At 44.3% G+C, this 27,878-nt stretch overlaps 1 protein-coding gene across 5 annotated transcripts; it reads left to right on the top strand.

The window, feature by feature from the left end:
- Positions 1-5,919: 5,919 nt before the first annotated feature.
- Positions 5,920-27,791, top strand: SLC16A9 (solute carrier family 16 member 9). 5 transcript variants are annotated; one of them, XM_077183359.1, is made up of 8 exons: positions 5,920-5,936; positions 6,447-6,565; positions 13,458-13,513; positions 14,949-15,175; positions 23,064-23,207; positions 24,051-24,146; positions 25,659-26,567; positions 26,884-27,791. In XM_077183359.1, exons 4-8 carry the CDS (start codon positions 14,980-14,982, stop codon positions 27,060-27,062), a joined length of 1,524 nt encoding a protein of 507 aa, XP_077039474.1. In that variant the 5' UTR covers positions 5,920-5,936; positions 6,447-6,565; positions 13,458-13,513; positions 14,949-14,979; the 3' UTR covers positions 27,063-27,791. The 5 variants fall into 5 exon arrangements, with proteins under 5 accessions (XP_077039474.1, XP_077039473.1, XP_077039475.1 ...); XM_077183358.1 differs by lacking the exons at positions 5,920-5,936; positions 6,447-6,565 and adding an exon at positions 8,521-8,711; XM_077183360.1 differs by lacking the exons at positions 5,920-5,936; positions 6,447-6,565 and adding an exon at positions 8,985-9,149.
- The last annotated feature ends 87 nt before the right edge of the window (positions 27,792-27,878 follow it).

Here is a 27,878-nt window from a genome sequence, read left to right as displayed (position 1 = left end):
AAACTGTCCAAATGAGTTTGGACTGGACATGAACATGACACAAAATTTCTAAAGCAGACCTGTGTGTGCCTATTAGAGTGAGCCACTTGCAAGTTCTCCAGTGACACTGTCTGAATGCCATCTAAATCAGTCACTTGGGGCTCTGTTTATGTGTGAGAGAGCACTGGGTTTTATAAGACTGAAGTCACAGGGCTGGTGGTTCAGCCTCTCTTTCTGCTCTTGCTGTCTGGTGGTTCAGCCTCTCTTTCTGCTCTTGCTGTCATGGGTGTTTTTTAGCCTGTAGAAAAGGATGCTTAGGGAAGACCTTATTGCTCTGAACTTGCTGAAAGGAGGTTGTAGCCAGGTGGGGTCAGCCTCTTCTCCCAGGCAACCAGCAATAGGATGAGAGAACATAAACTCAAGCTGTGCCAGGGCAGATCCAGGTTCAGTATCAGGAGGAATTTCTACACTGAAGGGATGTTTAAGCATTGGAACCCTGGGCTGACCAGGGATGTGTTTGAGCTGCCATCCATGGAAGTGCTCAAAAAATGACTGGATGTAGCACTTAGTGCTGAGGTTTAGTTGACATGGTGGTGTTTGGTCAGAGCTTGGACTCAGCTGTGGAAGCCTTCTCCAGCCTTAATGGTTTCATTATTCAAGGTGGGATTGCATGGACTGAAACACACTCTTAGGAATCTCCCATTTGCTGTGTTGCTTGGATGTGTCATGCACAGACCTTTTCATCTGCTGTTTCTGAGCCCAGGAATTCTGTGGCTTAAAGGAAACCAGGGCACAATAGATGCACTTGGCAGAAGAGGTGTGTTCTCCTTGCCTTGTACATCTTTTTGGCCTGTGTACTGGGAAGTGTTACGAGCACCCTGAAATAAGGATAACACCATCTGTCCAAGGCCCAAATGCTGTACAGAAACTCTTTCTGCCTTGTGCAAAGGTTGAATTCATGTTTCTAAATATTGACAGCAGTTATGAAGAGCTGTTTGTGCTAAGACCTTGGTGCTCCTGCATGACTCTATCTAGCTCTGCTAGCAGGATACAGCTAATGCCTGATTTGTGCTCAGCAGCAGGTGCTCTGCAAGACTGTTAAAATGCCATGCCATGTTGGGTGAGGAGTGTTATTTGTGTATTTGTGACAGGTTTCTGGAGTCTTCCTCAAATAGGGAAAAAGCTACAGACAATGGCAATCACAAGTAAATCCTGATGCTCACAAAATGGTAGAGAAGCTCTGTAGGGCCTTGTGCATGACCTGCTGTGTGGATATGTGGCATGTGAGAATAAGGAACCTTCCTTATCCTGTTTTCAGGTCAGGGATGTAACACACATTTACCTACTGAACATTTGGTTTTCTGATTTTTCTGGTTGTTCCATTACTTGCTGTAATGACTATTGGACAAGCTGGAATGCTTCATTTTGAAGTAGATTGCAAGGGTTTTGAGGATAGATCTTGTTACATAAGGCAGTTGATGGAGGCTGTATGTCAGAGTTGAAAGCCCTCTAAGTTCAGCTATTACCCTGAGGTTTGGAACCATCCCAGATGCTGACCCTACACAACTCTGCCTCTGGATCAGCACAGGAGCACAGCATTGACACTTGGGCTGCAAACCTACTGTAAAACAGCATTCTGAGCCTTTCTTCTGGTAATCTTTGCTCTAAGATCTTCAAGCAGCAGAGCCCAAAATCCAAAGAAAGTTTAACATAGGTACAGTTAAACATTTATGTCTGGTTTACAGTAAAGTTACAGAGGAGTTCCCAAGTTGTTTCAGTGAAGACACTTTTTTTTTTTTTGTGTGTTTGTACTTTTTTGGTAAGGAAGCTCCAATAACCAGTAAACAGACAATGGTTTCCAGTTCTCTTCACAGTCACTGGGGAGATGATTCACATAAGCTTGGAGAGAGTATCACATTGCAGTGGCAGGACACACTGGATATGTTTACATTGTAGTTGTCAGATCAAGCAGGTTTTCAGCTAATTTATTGATTGTAAGTTGTCCAAGCTCTTTGCAAATGCAGTGAGTTTCCCAGACCTTGGGACAGAGGGTCCAGCACAGCACAGTGTTTATGCTGCAGAATAAAAGGATTGACAGCTCAGAAGCAGAGCAAGCATTAACAAGGGGAGGACAGGAATAAGCAGGAAACCAGAGTATGGAAGCCAGGATTTCTGAGTGGCAGAACAATGCCCCACACCTGCCCAGCACAGGCCGTTTCCTGCATTGTCACATGTGAGCCACTGCAGAGGCTCAAGGAACGTGTCTGCACAGCAAACCATGGTAAGTAAAAGAGCTGAGCCTGAAAGCTGCAGCCCCTTGGTGAGCTTGCTTCCCTTCTTGAGAGCTTAGATGTCAAAAGTGTGCTGCCAACAGCAGGAGATAAGCTTTTCTTGATTAATGCTTCTCTTTGGATGCAGAAACCCACTTACAAACTGTTTTTCCAGGAATTGGTTATGATTGAGTGCTATTGTGGGCCTGGGTGTGGATGCAAATCTTGTCTGTCATTGCTGAGTAACTCTGCTTGTGTCTGCACTAAATGCAGACTAAGGGTGTTTACAGTGGACAAATCTATATTTAGACAAGCCCTGGGTGTCAGCTTGACATAAGCTTAAAATAACCTTCCCCCATTGTGGGATCTTGCTTTCTCTTTGGTCTCTGCACTCACCAAGTTTGTCTTGGCAGTCAAAATTAAAGGATGTGGAGTTTTTTGGGGCTTTTTACAGACATTTGGAGTGATTGATTGTGAACTATTTCAGCATGTGCTGTATTGCCAACAAATCAATGCATGAACATAACCAGAAAACTGAGTGTAATTTGGGAACCTGATCATAGCCTGTGAGGACCCAACACTGGGCTGAGGGCAGCATTAGAAATAATGCTGCATCTGAAGTGGCAGGACTGCATTATACAGAAAAAACCTGACAGCCTTTGGGTTGAAACAAGATAGCAGTGAAATGAGTTTAGGTTTCTGGCTGTTTCGTACTGCTGCTATTATCCTCTCCATTTAATTGACAGGAAATAGATGCCTTCCTTGATACTTCAGTATGGTTAAATAAGAGAGGGAAAAGCTAACTCAGGTCTATTAAATGAACTTAGTACTTGAGCAAGATGAAAAGAGCATGTCTGTACTCTGCAGAGTGTCACAGGAATGCATTGTGCTGCTTCCTGCCCTGGTAAATGTGTGCCATTAAACTTCAGTACCCTCTGTTGGCAAGAACAGATGAATTTTCCACAGGGAATAAACAAACACTGCTTCTGAGGAGCCATCTCGAGGATTGATGCTCTACCTGGTGACCACCTCAACAGAAATACTTGCCTTTGATTTGCTGAGGTGGCAAACATGAGCCAAACAGATGACTTCAGCTCCAGAGCAAAAAGATGTCAAAGTCTTTTTTGTATAGTCTTTGCAAAGAGTAAAAGCCACCCATGGGGAGAGAACTGAGGATTTCTGGAGCGTCTGACTGTCCCAGCAGTGAATGGTTTGAGTCCCACTGGAGCAGCAGCAGCGTGTGATGTTGGTAACAGCCCCCTCCTTGTCATGTGCCAACAGGGAGAGCCTGCAGATAATTCTGTGTAAAACAAACGAGTCATTATTTTCCTCTAGGATGTTCTTTAATGCCTTTCAGCCACCTCACCATGCCCTCTGCCACAGCTCTGATTGCTGCAGCCTTCACTGGAGTTTGGGACATTTGGGATTTGCCTTGTTCCTGATCACAATGCTTTTCAGCAGTGCTAAGGACCAGTTCTCTATTTTCTGTCCGTCCACTGCTGAAAATGAAATTATGTTTAACCATTTTGGATCATATTCTTCCATAGAAGTGGTTATTCTAGCCCATTAAAGCATGAAGCTAATACAAAATAGAACTCAGAAAGGAGATTTTATATTCCAGATTAAGAACAAAAATGCAGAGATAGCATAAACCAGTCTGCCTCCCCCTAGTTAAACAAGCCCTTTATGTGCCCTAAATACAATAGCTCAGAAAGGAGTGTGATGGAGGAAAAGGGTAAGTTACTGAGTTGTTTTCTGAAAAAGCAATTTATTTATGTACTGTGATTTCTTTAATATGCTGGTACTTTCACTGTCATCTGGTTCTCTAATGTAACCATACCTGCTCATATATAGAAGATTTGCTGCTGTAAGAGACAGCTCTGACTCTTGCTTTTCTCTGCAAGGAATCTTCTGATCTCTAAAGAAGACGGAAGCTTTTCCTAAAACAGTGAGTGCTTTCTTGAACTCTCCCAGTAGGATAATGCACCACCCTAAATGGGGATTAGCTTTACTGTGAGGGGCATGTAACAGGATCAGGAAAGGGAAGTTGGGTTTGAACAACATAAACTTTGTATCTCAGTAGAAATAGCATTTGTGGTTTGTACTGGCATTGATCTTTGTGAATTTATGGCAAACCTGAAGGTCATGAGGGACCTCTGCCATAATAAAAATATCCTGCTAGATATTTCCTGGAAGAAAATAGAACTGATAAATCCCTTTGCTTAGAGATACAGGGCTAATTTTATTTCCATTTTACACTCTGAGCAGATGTGATTCATGCTGTCAGCACTTACTTGTCATTATGTGGTGCACTTTTGTATTTTAGTTGAAGTGTATGTGATTTTTAAAATAGCTTTAAAATAATGTGATTTTCCCTAATGTTCTAAATATGGAAAACTTCATTATTTGCCAAATCCAAATAGTTCCTTTATCAGTTTAGGGAATGCAAATATATGCAACAGATTAAGAAGATTATGTTGCGTAAATGTTGTTGCAGTTCTCTGGTTTGTTACAATGAACTTTTACTAAGAAACTCTACCTCAGACATCTTCAAGAAACACTCCTTGCAGCTGCATTGGTTGGTTGTGTTGTGTAGCAAGAGCATTGAAGTGATAAGCAAGTTAAAATTGCTTTGATTAAATGGCTTTTCCCTCGTTTGGTAATACCCTCATGAGGACATACAGGTGATGTCCTCGTTACCTACATGGGTAGTGTAAGAACATAAAAAGCCCTTCACCCATTCAGTCATGTAAAAGTAAAGAAACAAAAAAGAAATTATAGACTACAGTTTTTTAAAGCTAGATGACTGCTGCTTTTCTTTTGTTACAAGCTTTGCAGGTTTGCATGTGAGGTTTATTTTGCACATATGCAGACTTGAAGACAACATGGGAAACTGATTTATGAAGCAGCATTTGAATTGTAGGATGGTTTGGATTGGAAGGAACCTTGTAAAACATCTAGTTCCACCTCCCCTGCTATGGGCATGGACACCTTCCACCACTCCAGGTTTTTCAGGGCTCCATCCAGCCTGGCCTTGAATGCTTCCAGGGATGAGCATCCACAGCTTCCCAGAGCAACTTGTGCCAGGGCCTCACCACCCTCACAGTAAAGACTTTTTCCCTATTATCTATTATACACCTTCCCTCTTTCAGTTTTAAGTCATTCCCCCTTGTTTTGTGCCCACATGCTCCTGTACAAAGTTCCTGTCCATCTCTCTTGTGTGCAGCTGACCGGTTTGTCAGACATGGTTGGACTGGGGACACAATTCATCTGAGCACACACTTCAGGCCTTGCCCGTGTTAGGGGAGCTCTGCAGAGGATGGTGGTGTGGAAACCTTGGATTTAATGTTATCAGTGACAGCCAGCCTGTGGGAGGGACAATTCTGCCACTATATCTGCATCTTCCCAGACAAAGTAGGAAATATTCTGTCAGTGTAGCTGTGATGGCACCAGGGAGCTTTGTGGTACTTTATTGGCTTCTCCTAGGAAATCTCTGTTCTTTGCAGCTGTAACAGCTTCTTCCCTTTCACACAGATCTGAGAGAAGGTCTAGTGACCCTGCTTGAAGTGGTCAAATAGCACTTGACAAACCTAATGCTTCTCACCTCTCACATGAAGGGTTAATTTATAACTTCGGAAGCGTTGTCTTCTGCGGCTGCTGGAGACAAATGAGCGTCCTTTAGACTCTGTGAGTGCATCAATATTTAATATGGCTGCTTAAATTAAACTCCAGTCAAACTACTGATTATTCTCCTCACCTTGTTCCCCCTTCAATCATTAATGGACATTTTCCACAAGCAAGTTAACAAAACAGCTGCAATGGCCTTTGCACATGCTGGCCTTACCCTTTCACTGCAGACTCTGTCCTCCTACGCTGATTGCGTAAGGACTGCAGAGATACAAAAGGATGCTCCCGGCTTGGACCACAGTTTAAAGGAGAATAGTTGATCAAATATTTAGAATTGGATTATGTTTTGAGATTTTCCTCCACTGCAGAATCTGGACCTTTGTTAAAATCAAACAAGCAAACAAAAAAACCCCAACCAAAACCCCCCAAACCTGCTGCCTCTCTACCCCCGGGTGATAATCCTTTTGATCAGATTTAGGGTGTTCAGCACCAGCTACATTCCTTGCTGGGAAGGACCCCTTCCAAGATGGCTGTTTGAATACCCTCTAATTTTCCTTTCTGTACCTTCAGGAGCTGCTGCTAGTGCACTGGCTGTGAAGTAGAGAACATTCCTCGATCATCTGTTCACTGGTACAGCTGTGAGTGACCCAGAACAGCACATCCTGCAGCCATGGTGTACCAAAAATCAGGTAAAATTTAACTAGCTGCTGCTCTCATCCCTGGTCATGCTACACAAGTACCTTTATCCTTTGGATTCTTAGACCCCACAGGCTGAGGGGAAAAGTGGCTTATAGAAATTATTCTGTATTTTACTTCATTTTCTCTTTTTAATGAGGATTTAAGAATTCTGGTGATGTGTGGGATGGAAGTGTGGTTGTGAACAGTGCAGTTATAGCACTGTTACAATTCACTGGGCCTTGGAATGCCATGTAGGAAGGGTTTCTGAAGGGAAGAAATGAGAAGATTAACCAGTGATGTGTAATCTAAGCCAAATGGCAGTTGCCAAAATACTGTAGGCCAAGTGAGCAGAAACCTAGAGTTGAACAGAGCTGCATTGCTTGTTATGAAACCAGGGACAAAGGAGACATGGAGGAGGGACTATTTCCTCTAACCTTGTTTTCTGTAGCTTGTTTTCCCAGTTCTGTTCCTTGCCAGCAAGGTTGGCCTCTCAAAATTATGGTATGCAATTGACTGGCATGTTCATATTAAGAACGGGTTTAATTAAAACAGGGGACTTGTCATCAGGAGGACATCCAGAGAAGTTAGAGTAAAGCAATTAGGGTCAATTTGTATTCACTTAAAGTGCATAGTTATTCTCAAGTGGGGCTTCTTGTTAAGGTCCAAAGCTGCCTGTGATCTGATCTTGGTGTGGTTTACATCTGACTGGGCTTGCTTCCTCTGCATAAGGATCCAGGGAGTGCCAATGTACTCCTGCCACTGATGTGCCTTAACTCTTTTTCATGTGCCTTAACTATTCTTGTACAGCTAAACCATTGTGAACTTGTGAATACACTAATTTTTTTCAGATGCTCATGACCAATTTTGCTAGAATGAAGTATTTAATTTTACAAGATTGTTTTTTAAGCTTCTGTATCAAGCACAGATACTTCTGTATCTGTAATGGGAACTGGAGCTTTAGATGCACTTGTTTGCAAAAAGGTTTTGTATTGAAGTGTAGGAAACAGCACATCTTGGACAGTTAATTCAGAATTGTTTTTTCCCAGCCATCTCTTGTGTGGCTATGGGAAGATTTCACTTACCCTTTCAATTTCAGCCTGTGTCCTGAAGCCCAAGAAGCACTCAAAGTAAACAGTGGCTGTTTACTGTCTGGGCAGCTGTCTTCGGTGATTTGTTTCAGCAGCTCCAGTGCACATGTTCCCAAAATGCTGTGCTTCCCAAAGAAATCTGTGCAAGCACAAGCTAGCCTAGCTTTTCCTAATATCTGTAGCAATTACCTGGGGTTGGAATTTAAGCCTACTCACCTCTTTTACGTGTCTAATGCATATATGCAGAACAGTTCATTCCTTTTGCTTCACAGTAACCTCTCACAGTTCTTGAAGCTCTATGATGTTTCCCCCGTTCCTTCTCTCTAGGTTAAATGCCATTTATTTCCGTTCTCCTCCCTGGAACAGTTTTCTAGAGCTCTTGGAGTTCCTGTTCTCCTTTCTTCCCCCCCCCCCCCGCCCCCCTTCAGCTGGCTGCCCTTTTCGACACGAGATACACAGCACAAGCCAACACCAGCTGGGATGTCTTAGAAGTGAGGCTTGAGTTTATGTCATTCTCTCAGCCCTTCCAGTAGCAAGCATTAATTTTGTTATTTACCTGAATACTGTGAGGTGTGGATCGAGACACTTTCAAAGACATTTGAAGTTCACAAGCCTTTGTGAATATTGCATGAAGGAGTAAGTCTGGATTGCAGGTCTGAAAAGGAGAATGATGGCACACCTGTAGGAACTGCAGAGGCTGTGAACATCTGAGGTTGCATCAGAATTTCAGATCTAGGAATATTTCAGCTCTCAAAATTTCACTTAGCTTATAAAATGTTTATATTTCCACCTGCAGTGTGTGGGTTACATGAGCTCTAATTGGGTAGAGGTAGCAGCAGAGCTGTCACCCTGAACACGCCCGAGGTAGGGGCTGGTACTCGCTGGGTGTTCAGTCAGCTTCTGCGGCAGCCTTTGCAGTCTGGAGGGTGAACATCGCAGGTGCCTGAACTTGCGCGACTTGACGACTGCCCTGCCCCTGTGTGACAGCGCTGGACGTGCCATGCACACGGATCCGGGCCGGGGCTCTGATGAGGCGGCCCCAGAAGGCAGTGGGTGCGCTGACACACGAGTGAGTTGTCTCTCCCCTGAGCTGGCAGGCTGGGGTAGCAGTGCCGCATGTGCGCTGCCTGCATCGCTGTCTGCAGCGCAAGTTTGCGGCTTTTTGGCACGGCTGGCGGCGGGAGCCAGCGCCCATGCCCGCCCTGCGGCCGCTGCGCCGCCCTGGGGACCCGCGCGGGTGCCCGGGGGAGCCCGGCCTGCGGCTGCCTTGGGGCAAGGAGCGGGGGATGGCGCTGGGGGTCACCGTGCCCCGGGGCGCTGACAGTGGGGGGCTGCGCTGGGGACGGGCACCCGGCGGGACAGGGCGGTGAGCGCCGCTCCCCCGCCGCTCTCGGGGCTCGGGGGCGGCTCCCGCTCGGCTCTGCTGGGGACGACCCTCGGCCAGGGACGCGTGTCCGCCCGTGCCCGGCGGGAGCGGGGCAGGGCAAGGCGGCGTTGGGCGGCGGAGGTGAGTCCGAGCCGAGCGGCCCCGCCTGCCCGGAGGGGCGGGGGGTCGGGGCGGTCCCCCCGCGCCGGGGCTGCGGGCGGAGGCGGCGGCGGCCCCCGGCAGCTCCTCCCCCGCCCGAGTTACAACCGGTTCGTGCCGGCCGCGGCCCGCCCGCCGCGCCGCGATGCGGGGCTGCCCCGGCTCCCCGGGGGCGGCTCCGGGCCCCCGCCCCACGGGCCGCCCGCCCGCAGGTAACGGGGCCGGGACCCGCGCTTCGGGCGGGGGGCGCGGGGAGCGGGGCGGGGGCGGCGGGGGCAGCCGGACGGAGCCCCCTCAGGGGCCGCTGCCCCCGCTTCGGCCCGGCCCGGCCCCGCTCCGCTCTGCGGCGGGAGCTGCCCCGGGCTGGGGCGGCAGGGCCAGGCCGGGGGCCCGGGGCGGCTCTGCGCGGTCTCCCGGGAGCGGCTTCGGGAAAAGGAGCAGGAGCGGATCGTGCCCCCCACCCGGGGCGAGCGCATCCCTTGCGGTGCCCATCGACGACCACCCCTCGGTGTGGCTGTGGTGCCTCCTGGTGTGCCCTGTTGGTGTCTGGTGGGCACTGGGCGGTGTGCGACATCAGCACCTGCCGCGGGCACATGGCAGCGGGTGTCCGTCGCCATCGGTGTGTGCCCATTGCGGGAGCCCACCGACCCCGTGTGTGCCCATTGCGGGAGCCCACCGACCCCGTGTGTCCCCATTGCGGGCTCCCCGTGTCACCTCGGCGGCTGCCCCGGAGCGGGGCACTGTGGCTCGGCCGTGTGTGCCCTCGGCACGGCCAGGGCGACCTTCAGTCACCTCCTGGAGCGCTTCAGTCGCTGCGCGGGTGAGCGCTTCCCGTCGGGACCGGCCTGCAGCTGGAAGGCGTCAATGTGTAACGCGGGGCTGTGGGCTGGCCCCCGAGGGCGTGGGGAGAGGCGAGGCGAGCGGGGGGCTATAAGAGGCCGTCCATCCCCACGGAGAGCCTGGCCGAGGGGCGCGCACGGACTGAGGGAGCAGATGCTGAAGGGGAGCCTCGCAGGTTGTGATGCGTAAGGCGGCGCACAACATCGTGCGCTCGTTTTGCAGAGGAGATCTCTGGTAAATCATGTTGGCTGGTGGCTTCTAGCAGCGCCGGCTCGCATCTGCCTGCATGGATGCGTGCTTGTGACCGACAGGCTCTAAAGTTGTGCTTTCGGGGGGTTTCCATCCGCTCTGGAGCAGTGAGGCTCTGGGAACAGGTAGGACTGGTTCTGCTGAGCTGACAGATTTGTACAAAGCTGACTGGTTTGTGTGCTGACCCACTGATGCTTCTTAATGTAAACTAATTTTGCACAATAGAAAAACATTATTTTGTTGTTGGTAAGTTTTGTTCTGGTGTTATGTTTTGTTTTAAATTTCACACTTCTGTCATCCGTGAGAAATAGGAGGAAACATTGATATTGACAATTCTCTTATTTAACTGACAGAAAGGCAAGTAGAGAAATATGACAAATAGGCAGACCTGAATATTGAGAACTAGAGGGCAAATAGATATATGTGTTCAGTGTCACACAGGCAGCTACTGTACTTAGAACACCAGTTAAAGTCAGATGTTGTGGAAACAGAGATGCATCTTCCAGTGAATTTAATACAATGCTTGTGCTGTAGAGTCAGTACACGTGCAGCTGTTGGAAATGATGAGCATGTTAAAAGCACCTATAATGCACCAGTCATGCTCTAGGTGTTACTTGCAAGCTAAGGGTAGCAGAAGTTTCGGATGATAATTGCTAGAACTTGCCTGAAAAATAAACAGAAATTTACAAGAAGTCTGATTCAGCTAAAATGAGGGATGCTACTTTTCTGGCTGGTACCGTCTTGATTTGTAGCAGTGCCTTGCAAAACTTGAGGAGCCCAGTGTTAATCACACAGTGTGTCTGCTGACATCAGCTCTCTCTGCAGCCATGTGCTGCTCGCAGAAAGCAACACGCTTCCCGGGGCTCTGGCTGCACAAAGAACAAACTGGAAACAATCACATTGCTACTGTCTTTCTCAAGATTCCCTTTGCCACAGATTAATACAAGTTGCTGTGCTGAGGGCTAATGTTTCAGTGGTGCTCATGTTCTTTTTTTGTGCTCATCTGTCATCTTTAAGCCAAATTTTAAGATTTATAGGAAGGGAGTTCACTGTTGTGATAATGGTGCTCAGAGCAAAGCAAATAGTTGCAGCCAGACACTTCTCTCTTTCCACATTGAAACTGTTGTTCAGTTTGTTCTCTAGAGTTTCTTTTTGTTGTGGTTGGTAAAGGCTTTCATCGAGCAGCTCTCTTCCTCTGATTCTTATTCGCAGTGAGTACAACTCACTGAAAAGCTTTTTCTCACCAAATTTCAAGTTACTATTCAATTCTTTATGCTTCATGTCTCTTTTTCAGTATTTTTAATTTAATTTGGTTTCCTGGAGCCTGAAACAGTATCCCTGGGCTGAGTGAACAGAACGGTTTGTGAAACTGCTCCCACCTGAATGCTGAATCTTAAACAGTTGTTTATCTGTTACTAGGATCACACAAGTCTTCCTCGTTGGTTCTGAGAAAAAACCCCACAACTATTGACTCCCCTCACTCCCTTCTGTGTGGGCTTCTGCTTCTTCGTTTTTGGTGCCCACATTTATCTTTCCAGTTTGTGTCCTCCTTCTGCACAGACAGAAAATAGTGAAAGGCACTTTGGATCCCTCCCAAGTCGATGCACAGATTTGGTGTCCATACAAATGAAGGTTTAATTCTCACTGTCAGTTCTTTTCCCTGCTACCAAGCTATTACAGTACAACTTACCCCTTTTGGAGAAGCATTAAATAATGTGCCAATAGAAAGTTGGTATCTATGGTCCCAGCAGTGGCTTGGTTGTGCAGGACATCTTTGATTATCATAGCAGAGGGCTCTGGGGAACAGGCTCCTCATGCAGCCCTGGCAGCTCCCTGCTCTCTGTGGCCTTGAGCCTTCAGGGGAGTTAGAAAATGCCTCAGTTTAGGTATCAGGCACACAGCAGGGCGGGGTGAAGGAATAACCTACAAAAACAGGAGGAGAAGGGAAGGGAAAGCCAGGTCATTCAAAACTGACCCTGGGATTTCATAGACCTGTTATACCCCAAGGATGATTTCTAGGGAGGAAATGATGGTGATTTTTACTTTTTGCCTGACAGTTGTGGACTGTAAATGGCTTGGAACATTGAGAGAATAGAGATGGTTGGTACCTAAAGTTTTGTTATTTTGTTAAAAGATGCAAAAGAGATCTGTGATGCAAAATAGGAGTTGTCAGCATGTAGGAGGTCAGCACTTGTACTGCTGTAAATTTGGTAGAGTTGGTTAAATTCAATTATACTCTGCATCATTGCAACAGGTGACAAACTAATCCAGAGGTTTTTAGTCTTTCTATTAGAGGAGACTACGTGACCTAAGTCTACAAAACCTTTTTTCCTCTCCTGCCCAGTCCTTGCTTCCTTCCCATGAAATGTTTAGAATAGCAGAACTGAACTCAAGAGTTGTCTTTGTGCTAAATTTTAGGGCACCAATATAATGGAAATCAATGTAACAGCTAAAATGTGTTTGTTTTCTAAAGTTTATTTTTAAACAAATATGAGTTGGGGCTATTCACTGTCTACCTCCATTATTGTAAAGTTTTTCTGAAAACTTCCTTGCTTTGTCTCATTGTCTGCTTTTAAAGCTGTTACTTATTTCCACTATTTTTTCCTCTAGGCAGGGACAAAACAAGCCAAGTGAAAATTACTTAATTCACGGACAGATGCATAGGTCAGCTCTTGGGGACTGCATTCAAATAACTCAAATATTTCATGCAGAAATACAGGGATCCCTTTTAGTGTAAAGGGTATTGTTATAGGAAAGTGCCTGTAACTTCTGGCTATGCCAGCTGCCACCCTTGCATCTCACAGGATCAAGGGACACTCACCAGGCATTGGAGTGAGTCAGAGCTTACGTTTATAAGGTGAAACAAGTCACTTTGTAACATTTGTAACTGGGAATCTTGTATCTTCAAGGACAGTCAGTATATTAAAATTGTAAATCACTCCCAAAGGACCCCGGATGTCAAAATGCATTTTACATTAGTGGGCGATGGTTTTGTTATTTGAGGGCTCAAGGCTGCTGTCAGAGGTTAATTAATTGCAGGAGATCAGTACTTCTCCACTGAGATAACTTGTTTGCTTCTGAAGTTCCTCCAGGAAGATTTTAAAAAGAAGAAATTTCATGTGAAGCCACCATTTTTTCAGAGTTGTGTTAACTGTTGCAGTGATATGTTGGCTGAAAACTTGCTTTGTTGTTTTTCCACAGGTGGTTGTCACATGAAGGCACATTTATAGGAAGCTGACAGATTTTTGCCATCATCTGTGAGTATCTACCCTCAAAGTAACATTTAAGTGCATTGTAAACTAGAACTGGCCTTTTTCATGTCTCAATACAATTCCTCAAAATTTTATACTATAGTGTTTTTGTTAAGTTTTCCATGCAAATTCTTAAAAATTGCCCAAGAAAAGGGTGTGAGGATCTCAAATGGGAATTCTGTTATTGTCTGCTTGTTTTCCCCTTTGCTTTCATACAGCAGTAATTTTTTTTCCATTTCCTCTGGGTTCCTAAGTCAAAAAGGCAGTGCAATGCATTTATTTTTCTGCTTTGCCTCTTGGGAGTCTCCCAGAGCAGAGCTGTTACTGCAGCAGTCTTAATGCTTAAGCTCAGTGTGGAGATGGTCCTTGAGAATATTTCATAAAGGAAACAGGGCAAGATCTTTCCTCTTTCTGTCTTCCAGGGTGAAGGAAATGAAACTGTTGAGAATCACATATCTGATTAGTGGCAGAGCCAGGAGCACAGCATGTGTTTTGTGTTCATCACTTGGGCAGATTGCTCCCTGTAGAGAGGGAGGGCAGGCTGGCTGTGTGCACAGGGAGACTTCAGAGCAATGTAGCCTGGAAAACCTCTAAATTTGCCAGGTGTTAGAAGTATTGATCCCCACATTCACACGCTAGTCTTAAGAAGATGTGAGGGTGGTGGGTTATTATTTAAAGCCATAGATACACAGGTGATGGGTTGTGCCATGCCCAGGAGCAAGGTGGTGCTTCTGGGGTCCAGACTGTGATTGCCAGTTTGGGGAAGGCTGATGTGTACAGAGGGCTGACACTCTAACAGGTTATAGCAGATTTTTGTGTGCATGTTTGCTGCTGTCATGCCTTGGCATATGAGCCACACCTGTACACAGTCTTAGAGCTCACTTCACTAATATATTCAAAGTGATTTTTGGATGCAGCTCTCTACACATCGCTTTGTTGACAGAGCAGAGTACTTAACTGGTACTACTGCCAAAATGTCAGTCTTCCTCTTGATCTGCCCCTCTGAGAGTGCACTATCTGGTGGCAAACACCTTAGTAAATGGAAAGATACTGTGCTGGGAGTGGAACTGATAGATATAGGTATAGATTTTTGCTCCTTTTTTAATATTCATGACTTTAACAGCAGGTGACCATGGGGCTCTTTAGCTGAACCGTGGCAGATGTTATTGCCTGAAGTTTTCACAGAGCTTATTTAGCACTCAGCAAATGAAATGCTTCTCTGTCATGCAGTGCTGGTGTATGTACAACTCATGATGCTTTAGGTGCTGCTGTTCTGCTATCCAGCAGAGGTGCAGAGTGGCAGCTCCAGCTCCCACTGCCTGTGTGCTGCAGCTGTTCCTGCAGGATGGCTGAATGTGCCATCTCTGCACAGCTCCCCTGTGCTCACAGCCCTGGTCAGGCGCGTTTCTGACCCTGCTCTCTCTGGGCTTTGTCTGCACAGGTGCTGCCCTGCCTCTGACCCAGCTGCCAGGATGGCGTTTCGGAAGCCCCCAGACGGAGGCTGGGGCTGGGTGATCGTTGTGGTTTCCTTCTTCACCCAGTTCCTGTGCTATGGGTCACCGCTGGCGGTGGGAGTCCTGTACCTGGAGTGGCTGGATGCCTTTGGAGAAGGGAAAGGCAAGACTGCTTGGGTTGGATCACTAGCCAATGGAATTGGATTGCTTGCCAGTAAGTGCAGAAGCAGTATCTGTCTTAAATTGAAATGTTTCCAGTTGATGCTTTCGTCTCTTGGAATTGTATCAAAGATAGCTGCAAATGAGGGTGCTGCCTTTTTGTTTTAGGTTTATATTACATTTATAGTTTCCTTTATAGTTACATTTATGCATAAACCAGAGGAATATAGTGATAAAAAGAGCAAGAAAAATATCCCCTTTAGAAAATTCAAAATTATTGTATTTGAATAAACTAGAAAAGCCACACTCTGAGAAGCTGAACAGTAATTTTCTTGATGCATTTTTTAATGAGACTTTAAGACTAACATTTACATTATTGTCTTAAAATCAGAACAAGCTGTTAGTCCAAAATGGTTCAAGTGCTTTATGAAAAAAAGTCAATAAACAAGTTGCTAATTTTTCAGCTCTAGCTGTAAACCTACCAGTGAGGCGAGTTGCTGATTTTTCAGCTCTAGCTGTAAACCTACCTCACTCACCGGTGGGGGTGAGTGAGGGCTTCTTTGCATTCTTTATTTGAGAAAAAGCTCCCTTTGAAGGCTGGAAAGTTGTGGGTAACAGTAGCACTAAATAAAGCAACTTTCCCAGAAGCTTTTCTGTAGTAAAGCATTGTCACTTGGAGAGTAACAGCAGAATTTTAGACCCCACCTTGAAAATTCCTAGGTTGTTGTTTTAAGATCAGGCATGGGTATTTAAGGGGTCATATCACTAACTTCTGTTTTTCAAAGATTTACCATGGGAACTATTATCTATTTGCTGGATCTGGAAAAAATTTCTTGTCAGCAGGGGAGCTGCTACAGGCAAAAGCAATAATGTGGTTTAATGGACAAAATGCAGCTCAAGATCCTGAGGAAAATCTCCACAAAAGAAAGTTGATGTTCCAATAGCAATACAGACCTGAATAAAGAACACTGCTTTGTATGGCCCTGGAACTGATCAAATACTGGTGTCACACCTGTGTTAGGGCTTTTTACCATCAGGCAGAAGAGAAATGGGCAAAGGCAGGTGGATCACTAAGCACAAAAATACTCCATTCAGTCTGAGGGTGTTATTGGATACAGGACTGTAGATTGCTCTTCCATCATCCTTTTTTAATTTTCCTGTATTATGGCTATTGACTCCTGCTATTCATCAAGACCTAAATATACTTGAGTGAAAGAGTGAAGTGGGGGAAAATAATGATAAATAAGGTAATTACTGAAGGAAAAACTAGGCAGAAGGAAATTCAAGAGAACACCCTTTTAGGAGACCAGAAGTCTCTGGCTCTGTTAAGAGCCTCAGTCCCCTCTCCCTTATGTCAACACCGTGCTTATTTCCAGATGTTAGTGCCCTCTGACTTGCTGCTGTGAGCAATTCTCAGCAGTGTGCTTTGTAGCTGGCTGGCTTTTGGCTGGGGTAGAGTTCATTTTCTTCTCAGTGGCTGTGTTTTGGATATGTGCTGAATATAGGGTTGATAATGTAGAGATGTTTTTCTTATTGGTGAGCAGGGCTAACAGAGCCAAGGTGTTTCCTGCTGTTCCTGCTGCCAGGCTGGTGAGGAGACTGGGGGTGCACAGGAGATCAGGAGGAGAAACACCCAGGACAGGTGACCCCAGCTGACCACAGGGATGCTCCATGCCATGTAACATCATGCTCAGAATATAAACTGGGGGGAGAAGGAGGAAAGGGGGGGATCTTCTGAGAGATGGCATTTGTCTTCCTGAGTCACCATCACATGTGATGGGACCCTGCTGTCCTGGAGATGGCTGAACTTGCCCTGCCATGGGAAGCAGTGAAGGAATTCCTTGGGTTTGCTTTGCCTGCATGCAAAGTGTGCTTTGTTTTCCCTATTAAACTGCCTTTATGTCAGCCCAGGAGTTTTCCAGCATTTGCCCTTCTGTGTCTCCCCATTCCTGCTGGTGGGGGGAGTGAGTTTGTGGCTGTGTGGGCCTGGTTGTGGCTGAGGTTAAACCGTGACAGCAGCTATAATAATGATGAATAATACAAATCAATGATGAATAATACAAATCAAAGCTGCTCTTGTGACTGATTTTGGTATGGAATGATTAAATTATGGAAAGTTTGACAAGTTAGGAGAAGTGCTGCCTGTCCATGTGATTTTATTCTTTCAGTTTGGCATTCAGAAGCTTAATAATCATTCCTACCTCTTATGCCTTCAAAAGAAAGTACAGGGAGGGTCCTTTAATTACATTGATGTTATCAGAGTTGACTGAAAACAAAAGTCTATGTTCCTAGCTTTACCTAAAATGAAAGTTCCCACCGTTTGTCAAGCTGGGATCTCACCCTAATGATAAATCTGCTAAATTTCCTCCTTAAAAGTATGCAATTTTATGATACAAGTTGTTTAGTTTTAGTTTTCAGCTGATGAATAATGTTATCTTTAAGTGGTATATTTTGAAGTGCCCCTTGATTAGTGTGATGGATGTCTAGAGAATGTCATCAAATTACTTCTAAATTTTCTTTAAAGCCTGTAACTTGATACAGTCTTTTTGCCAAGACTCCCACACTTTTAATTGAGACTCTACTGGAGAACCATTATGACTCTTCTGTGGGCTTTCTTCAACTTAACATCACCTTTCTGAAGCTGTAGATGCCAGACTGGAAAAGGAATGACAATTATGGTAGATTAGCAGCCACAGACAGGAAATAAATCAGAGTCCATTTTCTTAGGAAGACTTTTCTCATTAATAGCGCTGGCAATCACATTCACCAGCTTCTGTAACAGAGAAAGTTGGGACCAGTGACTCTGCTGTATTAGTACTGTAATTTTACCAAACCCAATAATATATATATAGCATCTTGCACAGAAAAAAGTTCTCTGTCTTCTCCCCTTCCTTCTGCTCGTGTAATCTGAAATTTCTTTTTAAGCAGCTGATGCTGGTGAGCACTTTCATGTTTGCTGCATTGGTATCCTTTCTAAAATGTTTACTTCTGACTTATGTGAGAGCTAAACTTAGACTGGAGACATAGAAACCCAGAACAGCACCTTGTTTATTTGGATCCATTTCCTGGGCACCTGGTGTTCGATTTCTGTCCTTTTGCTCGCAGCACAGACGGTGCTGCTGAGGCCAGTGTCCAGCCTGAGCTGAACTGTTCACCTCCAGTCAGCTGGAGAAGGGAATGGGGCAGGGATCCCGTGAGCTCCTCCTCACAGCATGGCTTGGGTTGTGACTTTCTGTGATGAAACCTTTCAGAGCAGTGCAAGAAATGTGCCTAGAAGAGTGACAGACAAGCATCAGGGTTGTTATGGAAGGCAGAGGTGAGAGCTGCCCTGCAGAATTAGGTGTTATGACATTGGTCAGGCTATAGTAGATGGGACACATGGCTCCAGGGCTTGTTTGACAGGAAGAAATATACAAAGCTTAGTAGGTTTCCCTTACTAAAACAGGCCAGAGGAGGATATTTATATATACTCTTGAACATCATGTGCTTCTTCTGCACCAAATGTTCTTAATTTTGCATCCATTTGGAGCCTGAAATTAAATTTAATCCATGTTCCACTTGTTAAAAGCAAAACAAAGACCTTGGCGCCTGTAATTGGCACCACAGCTGTTTATAGTAAGAGTTGACTTCACAGTCCTTGGCATAGGAGGAGCAATGTCTCCATTGCCACTTCCCTTCATTAATGGAGGGAGAGCAAAGGCAGGATTCTCTCTTGAAAGGCATGCCTTGATAATTTGATGGGATGTTTCTGCTGATCTGAGGCAGTGCTAGATGTGTAAAAAGCTTAATTTTGTGTTTTCAATCAACAGTTTTACTACTCTATAACTGCTTTTGCATCTACATATTTTTGAACACAAACCTCACACAGCCACGGCCCCCACTGTAAAGTATGGATGCTGTAAAGAGCTTGTGCACAGGAGAGAAGGGTGTCCCCAAGATTCCTCTGAAGAGAAGCCCAGTTCATATAACAACTTTTTTTAGAGGGGAACTGTCTTTCCAATCAGTTGGGAGTGGGTTGCTGCCCAGTGTGAAAAGCCTTTTTTCTGATCTATATTCATATCCAAAGTACAGGCATTTGGAGAATGTTATGTTTATTATAACCAGGTTTTAGAAATGCGTTTAATAAACAAAACATATTCTTGTATTCTGTCCAGTGGATTTTACATGCAGTCCATGACCATTTTTTCTACTCTACAGTTTCAACAAGCTCGGACAGATGCCCAGGTAGGGTGGGTCAGATTAATGCAGATGATAAGAGAAAGAACTCAGTTGTCCAGTATAGTTTGTTTAGCAAAAGATTTTGTGTATGAGGTGAAGGAAGGAGGATCCTTGAGATTAGTGAGTAGAGTGGAGGGAGGGAATGTTGTTTTACAGGGTTTTTTTACTTTATGTGAAAATATTGAGGAAGAAAGTGTTAGTTCTGGATGTCCATAAAAAAACCAACTTTGTGCTTGTCAGGAGGACAGCACATTTCTGTAGGTTTAAGTTCCTGAGTGCAGCAGTTGCCTTGTTTTCGTGCCTCAGGAAGGGCTCACAGACATGTCCCCATCTCATTGAGGGTAAAGTATTTCATTCAAAATACTTTTAATAAAAATACCAATGTAAAAATGATTCCTCCTAGGTGTTCTTCCTCTTTGGTTCCTCTGTATGAAGATCTCCTGTGAAAACCAATCTTCATTCTGCTTCCCATTTTGTCTGGGGATCTCTTTGACTGCTCCCCTGATAATTGTGTTGCTGACTGCGAGCTGTGACAGGTTGTGTGCAGAAGAGCAATGTCTGTTCCTGTGCTGAGTCTTTCTTCCTAGAGTTAGCTGTCATTCCAGTAAACTGTGCTGCTATCTCTTTTTGATTGAGTTTGGTCTAGTTTTAAGATCCATCATTTGGAAAGGAAAAAGCCCTAGGGATTTTATTTGTAAAAGAGGTAAATATTTATCAATGTCATAAAAGATTTTACTAGTTCCAGTGCTAACCCCTGGAGCTGCTGGCAAACTGAAGAAAATGCTGGCTTAAAAGCTATTTCTCATGCTTACTATTGAGGATTGCCACTGGGAATTTTTTATGTTGTTTGTATTATGGTGAGAGTCAGCTAATGAAAACCCTTATGCTGCCTGAAGATCTGTTTCCTATGTGGCTGTATGCAGACTCCTGCAGTCTTCAGAATGCCCATTTTGAGCAAAATCCACAAGGCAGGTCTCAGTCCCACTCTGTGAAAGTTGGATTTTTACTAGAATTTACTGCCTTGAGCCCATTGTGCTTCAAATATTTGTAAAGAATGACAAGTTTGTGTACAGTCAACTCCTGTGCAAATACCGTGGTGATAACTGAAGGTGCTCTGCCTGGTGGAAAAAAAAATGCCAGTGCTATGGGAAACAGAGAAGGGGAAGCAGTGCAAGGAGGCAGGAAAGGACAAAGATGCTGGCTATCCAGGGGATTTTCTTTTGTGACTCATTTTCTAGCAGTGTGATGAGTGTGAAAGTCGTGCCTAGTGTGAATGGGAAGATGGAGCTGCTTTTCTGCTCAACTCAGAGACCTAAAATAATTATTTTAATGTTTACACTGGCGCTCCTTCTTATAAACAGAGCTGTTGCTGAGTTGCCAGATGTCTTGCTGTGTGAGATGGCAGATTAATACTGAGCTCTCTGGAGCAGGTTCTTCACTTTTGTGCAGGTTGTTTTCCATGTCAGAGTGAAAAGATCTCTTTGTACTCTTTGTTCTCCTTTGGGATTAGATTTTGCAAGTGGAGAGGCTGGAAGAGCATCTCCTTGGGCCTTGTCAGGGATGCTTTTGTTCATGTTCCAGTGGAGATGTCTTGTCAGGTTATGAAGCCACATCCTTCAGCTCTGTGTCTCTCTTGTTCTGGCTGGGGGTCAAAGGGTCCAGTTTCACCTGGGATGCTCTGGTAGGGGTCAGTGATGTCTGTACCAGCACCACCACCCCAGACTGGACAGACACCTTCTGAGAATAGCTGTGTCCAAATATAGAGAGCAAGTGGAAGGGAAATGCTGTTTGTTTTAGCAAGGTAGTAGGTCAGAAATAAAGAATAGAAAGAGTGCAAATTCCTCTGCTTAATTGTATTACATTAACACTGCCTTATGTTCTTTTAGTGTAGAAGAATTCTTTATACAATAGAGAGTCAATCCTTTGTTCATTTTTAAATCCTGTGGTTTTAGGAAACATAACAATCTTAATTTGCCAGTTCTAGTAATTAATTCTAAGAATCAGCAATGTTCTTAGCCTTTGTTCTCAGCATGTTACCCTGCCCAGGTTATGCTGGCCAGCTTTCATTCCCACAGTGTGCTGACTCTTGAGAAGCAGTAAGTGCTTAGATCTTCCTTTTTCATTGCTTCCAAAATCCAATTAAACCTTTCTTTCCTGGAATATTTTCTTGATTCCTCTGTAACTCTGACTCTTTGCCTGGATAAGCCCCAGCTCAGACTCACCCCCCTTTATGTTCCCTGGGCAGATAGCTCTAATGTAGGGCAAAAGTTCTGGCCTGCCTTGTCTCTGAGGATCATTTCACCTGCTGACGAGTCTCTGCTCCTGCCTGCCTGAACTGCTTGTCCCATGGCTGGCAACCACAGGAAAACCTTGCCTGCATTCCCAGCTGCTCTCTCCTGTCTACAAACCTAGGCAAGCACCATCCCCAGGCTCCAAGTGTTTACCTCATATCACCTTTCTGGGCTCACCTCCCATCTGCTGGGAATCTGTTACGTGACTCAGGGAGCACTAACCTTGACAAATGGCAGACTCCAAAATTACTGCTTGTGCAGATTGAATCGACCATGGTGTGTATGTGCATCGCTTTACGTGAGATGCAGATGTTGTAAGGTGGTTTTTTTTTGTTTGTGTTAAATAATGGCATTCAGCTCTGCATCTAACTTCTAATCTCAGAGTTGCTGAGTTTAGAAATGAGGCTAACATCTGAGTTTATGTGTGAAGGTTTGGGACTGCAGGGTTTCAGATAAGTTGTCTTTGCAAGCCAAGTCTCTTGCTGGTTGATTATTTATGCAGGGCACCAAGCTTGCACGCTACTTAAGACTAAAAGGTGTATTCCAGGTCACACAACTGAGAATAAGTGCTTGTTCTGCAATTTCTGTGAGGAGAGAACTGGCTGAATAGAGGCAGGGTGTGAATTCTGCCTCACTTGGTTCTTGTTTTGAAGAGTTAAGAGAGCTAAGAACTGAGAAATATTGGGGAGTGAACTTGAATGTTGTTGCGGCTGCTCCCACTAAGTGACTTTTATTTTTTGTAGTTTTACAGGAGAGCAGAGATAGGTAGTAAAGTGTTCTTTGGTAGGGACACCTGACCAGTGGGTATTTAATTCCCTCAAAAATCAGGGTAGAGAGGTGTTTGTCTTTGCCTGGTATGCCAGCAGAGGTTCCCTCTGTGTAAGCACCAGGTGGCATTCTTGCTGTGACCATGATCCCCAGTGACTGCTTTTCCATTCCAGTTTTGTACATCACATACCAAGATGGATACAGATACTGTGTTTCTGAAACACAGTTTTTGTGCTCTGGCAAAAAATACCTGCTTGCTTAAGGCCTGGCTGATGGTCTGCCTTGGTTTTGTGTTTCAAGACAGAAGATTCTTTTCAGAACCTTTGTACACCTTAGTTCTGTGATGACAGTGTTACAGTCCAGTATGTTTTGGATCTCCCTATGTGTAAGGAATGTTTCCCTTGCTCTTTCCCGCCCAGTCCAAGGACCCTTTCATGGCCTTGATGTTCAGTTTCTCCTTGAGAAAAACTTTGCTAGCCTGACCATGAATATTTATATAACTGCTTTAGAGAACCCTGTGAAAATGAGTACTCTGAATTGTCATCTAATATAACTATACATGTAAATAGTTACCATAAGAAACGTTTCCAAAGATTGATATATTTTTAGAAGTTCTTCCTGGTGCTGATGTTTACTTGGAATGTTTTTCCTGTTTTTTCCCTCTAGGTCCTGTCTGCAGTATATGTGTATCATCTTTTGGAGCAAGACCTGTAGCTATCTTCAGTGGCTTTATGGTGGCTGGGGGCCTCATGATGAGCAGTTTTGCACCAAACATATACTTCCTATATGTTTCATATGGGATAGTTGTTGGTAAGAAACACCTTCCCTTCATTTTGAGACTTACTCTTCATTATTTGAGTGTTGCTTTATGAATAGGAAATGGGAAACTAATTCTCAGGGGCAGTGGTAGTCTGGGACTTGATTTATCAAGGAATACTTGATTTTTGGGCAGGGAGGGATGTTGCACGGGCAGGCTGTTACCATGTAGTAAAAGATAAAAATGATGTAAATGTTCATGAGCGTTTGAAAACAGTTTATCCTCTGTTGACACAATTGTTAGAGATGGAGAAGCTGAGGTTTTACCTAAGGCCTGGAATCGAGCAAGTCTTCTGCTGGCATGAAATGCCAATCCTAAGGGAATAATATCTCTTCTGGAATTCTGTCACATACTCATTCTAATTTGATAAATTAGGGATCATTATGGAGCAATGCTGTTCTGCCCAGAACTGGATTGAACATAAAATGCTGTGCTGGAGGCATGAAAGTGCTGCTCTCCTGGCAGGTGGTGACCTGCCCTCTGTGCTGCCGCGGGTGGCTGATCAAATTAACTGTGTCAGGCACTTGGGCACCCCTGTGGCCAGCAGGGCACTGTGCCACAGGCAGGCAGCTCTGCCCAGCCCTGGGGCCAGCCCTGGGCTCAGAGCCCTGTGGCCCTTCCACAGAGCACAGAGCTCGGCTGGGAGCTCCTCAAAGCCAGCCTGCTCCACCCTGCTCAGCAGCAGGGACAGGGAGGCAAGGGAGGTGAGACAGTGCTGAGCAGGGTTAAAGGTACCTCAGTACCCAGGGCACACCACGGCATCACCTGGAGGATAACAAAGGGGCATTCATTCCTAGAGGGTGTAGCATGTTTTATATCTAACTCTTTTTATGCAGGTCTTGGATGTGGCCTTTTGTACACTGCAACAGTTACCATCACGTGCCAGTACTTTGACAAACGCAGAGGCCTCGCACTTGGTCTGATTTCAACAGGTAGGACTTCTGTCATTCTCTCCAGCTTCTCAACTCTGATACAGCCACCCTTATCCTGGAAATAAAAAACCAGAAGATTATGTTTTTCTCAGTAACTTAAGAAAGTTACTACTTTCTTAAATCAAAATACCAGTAGCAATGAAGAGAAAAACTGAGGCTTCAGATAAAATAGTAACTAGACCTGCAGGTTTATGTTATGGGCATCAATATAGATGAGGAAAGGATAGTCACTGAAAACAGACTCATATAGCTTGGGCTGTGTGCCATGGATAATGAGGAGAAGCATTCCACAGTGTCCTCTTTTTCCTCTTTGTTCTAACCCAGGAGCAGAGGTGAGAAAGAGGTTGGAGATGCAGGATATAAATGCTGCATTGCTTTTTAATGGCCTGAGTAGGAATGGTTACAGATGGCCCTTGTGCCATGCCTTGCTTTCTGTGTGCCATGGAGTGCCTGCTCTGACCTATTTTCTTGAGTAGCTGTCAGTGAGGAGACACAGGATCAGTGTAGTCAGTGGTGTGAGATACTAATACCTCATCCACACAAGCTGAGTGAAGAGGAGCTTTGCAGAAATGTTCCTTGGGATCATTTTCAGTGGCTTTGTTTTGGATTCCAGGTAGGTTGCCTTAAAGCCTGATCTTATTGTGCCCTGGTTAATTTTAGTACCTGGAAGGCAAAACAAGCAAGGATTTTGTAATTGATTTTCCTCTGTTTAGCACCAGACAGTCTTCAGCAAATAATTTTAAAGTTTGTCATATAAATTGACTTGAAAACCAATGTTCTGTGTTTGTGAGAGGACACCCACTAGTTAAAATGGATATGTGCTCACTTCAAACAAGAACCTTTTCTTTAAATTACTGGGATTGCATTAAATGCTTGTCCTCCTAGTAATTTCTCACTCTTCAATGTTTTCTTCTGAATGGCCACATTTCTCAAATGAATGTGTAGTCCTGTAGAGCTTCAGAAATGCCTTTGGGGTAAACTCCCACCAGGCAAACCCTGCTCCTTAAACACCAGGCAGTCAAGGGCTGCTTCTAGGAGGGGTCTTGGTGAACTCCTGGTCCATTTCTGCCTGGGAGGAGGAAGGTGGCAGCAAAGAGAAGAAAGGGGAAAATGTTGCAGTGGGAAATGCTAACTGCGCTAACTCAAAATGGTACCTGAAGGGATACTGTATATGAGAGCAGGGCAGAAGGGTGGCTTAACAGTTCTTTGATGTTTTTAATCAGATATAGTATTGATCCTGCTTGTTTATGAAGTGTCTGCTAGTGTTATTTGTCACAAAGTGTTCAGATATTTTGGGACATTTTTTTTTTTGTTGTGTGGCTACTCAACAAAGAAACTGTAACTTCAGGAGGGATGATGATTCACTGGTTCATTAAACTTGGGAGAGAGAAGCACAAATGAATTACCATTCCTGTGGCACTGTATTCATAGCTGCTGAATTGTGGAATTTTGTTAGAGTTGAAGAATGGTCTTGGTTCTTCAGTTTAAACCAAACTTATTTTTCTTTTATAGGCTCAAGTGTTGGACTCTTTATATATGCAGCACTGCAAAGAGAGCTTATTGAGCTGTATGGACTGGATGGGTGTCTGCTAATAGTTGGTGCCCTGTCTCTAAATATATTAGCATGTGGCAGCCTAATGAGACCTTTGGAATCATCCAGTTCTCCTCCACCAGAGAAAATGTTTGTAGACAAAGTCCCAGATCAATATTTTGTTTACCATGAAAAGGAAAAGACTGTTGAAGAAAACATTAGCATCCTTGAAAAGGGCTATATTGATGAAAAATCTGTGAACAATGTGCCTGATTGCAAACAGGATGGCATTTTGAATAAGAACACGTTGAGCTCAATAAATGTAAATGAGAAAGACACTTACAAAAAGAAAGTTGTAGAACAGACAAACTTCTGCAAGCAACTCGCCAAGAGGAAGTGGCAGCTCTATTTGACCTACTGGAAGGAGACCATGGTTCTTTTCAAGAACAAAGTATTTTCAGCTCTCTTTGTTGCCATCTTGCTCTTTGATATTGGTGGATTTCCTCCTTCTCTGCTCATGGAAGATGTAGCAAGAAGTGCAAACATTAGTGAAGATGACTATTACATGCCCCTTATTTCCATTATTGGCATTATGACGACTGTCGGCAAACTTATTTTAGGAATACTGGCAGATTTTAAGTGGGTTAACACTTTATATCTCTATGTAACTACCTTATTAATGACAGGAGTGGCCTTGTTTGCAATTCCATTTGCCAAAAGTTACCTTACATTAGCGATGCTTTCTGGGATTTTGGGTTTTCTGACTGGGAACTGGTCAATTTTTCCGTATGTAACAACGAAGACTGTGGGGATTGAGAAACTGACTCATGCCTACGGGATATTGATGTTCTTTGCTGGACTTGGGAACAGCCTCGGACCACCAATTGTAGGTAAGGGCAAGGAGTAGATATAAACTGAACATGAGCTTGTCACAACCAGACAGAATGCTTTTGCATGTCTAATACTAATGGAAAGATGAAATTGAAATCTGTAACAAAAAATAAAAGTTGTTTGGCCGATTATGTTTGTAATTTGTCTTTGAGGGAAAACACATTCCATGTCTAAGAGGTCAGACAGCATTTTAGGTTCGGCCTATTTAAATTAAATTTTATTTTGTTGTTTGGGTGTTTTTTAATTGCTGTTTCTCTATGTTACCAGTGCTGTGTTACATTTCACTGATGAGCTTCTCTCTTATCCCACCCCCAGGCTGGTTTTACGACTGGACGCAGGAGTACAACACTGCTTTCTACTTCAGTGGCTTTTGTGTCCTGCTGGGGGGATTTCTCCTGCTGTTGGCAGCACTACCCTGCTGGAATGCCTGCACCAATCAGAGCTCCAAGCTGCCTCCAAATACTTACTCCTACAAAGTTGCATCTAACACTTAGGTGACAACTGGAAAACACTTTGCGCCTTTTTATATTATATAGCAAAGTATTTTAGTAATTTTCCACTTATTTATGAAGCCCACAAATCCTCTTTCCACTAGAAAAATTCCATTGTTGCTTGTTGTTCAGTTTCTTTTTCTTCTTCTATTTCTTTTTTTTATGTTATTTTTAAAAACAGTCTTATTTTGTGTACTATGCACCATGTTTTCAGCCTTTGTCTACTGTAATTTCCTTTCACCCTGTAAAGGGGTTGTTCTGCTGTATTATCAGCTGTACTTTTTTTAAGGGGGATTGGTGTGGAGGGGTGAACACTTTGAAGCAAAAATGAAGGCCTGTTCTTTATAGGAGAAGGCTGGCGTTTCTGCCTCCTTCCATAGGTCTCCAAGTTGCACAATTAGGCTTTACAAAACAAGAATTTGCCTTATTAAAATGTAATACTGTGGCAAGGTGCTTTTAACTTCATGCTTAGATTAACTTTTTTGTCTTTTTCACGTTTCTCCAATTTATGATTAAGTGCCAATTGTGGGAGGGAGAAGAGGGGAAACAATCAACCTTGTGTTGCATAACTGAAGTGAACATTATGATGAAAGTAAAGATTCTTATTACCACTGCGACTAAGAACCATGTTTATAAATACTGCACATTTTGTGGAGCCTGTTTATAAAACTGTTGAACCAAAACCTTTTAAAACCAAGGAATAAATGTGATTGTTGAAACCGTGAAAGGAAATGCTGACTTGGTTACGCAAGTTCATAATCTTTTTATCAAGGTTGGAGAGATGCTCACTGAAGCCCACAGGTGAGTGTTTCTAAGCAG

This window comes from Agelaius phoeniceus, chromosome 9, assembly GCF_051311805.1.
Source record: "Agelaius phoeniceus isolate bAgePho1 chromosome 9, bAgePho1.hap1, whole genome shotgun sequence".
In the NCBI taxonomy this organism is placed as follows: domain Eukaryota; kingdom Metazoa; phylum Chordata; class Aves; order Passeriformes; family Icteridae; genus Agelaius; species Agelaius phoeniceus.
Note: the sequence above shows the minus strand (reverse complement) of the source record. Positions and strands in the feature narration are given on the sequence as shown.

What these genes read in the sequence shown, in the direction of transcription:
- SLC16A9 (XM_077183359.1), top strand. Translation starts at nt 14,980, where the DNA reads ATGGCGTTTCGGAAGCCCCCAGACGGAGGCTGGGGCTGGGTGATCGTT. An exon ending in TGGAATTGGATTGCTTGCCA is followed by an intron (nt 15,176 to 23,063) that starts GTAAGTGCAGAA and finishes TTTTCCCTCTAG; the next exon opens with GTCCTGTCTGCAGTATATGT. An exon ending in CCTCGGACCACCAATTGTAG is followed by an intron (nt 26,568 to 26,883) that starts GTAAGGGCAAGG and finishes TCCCACCCCCAG; the next exon opens with GCTGGTTTTACGACTGGACG.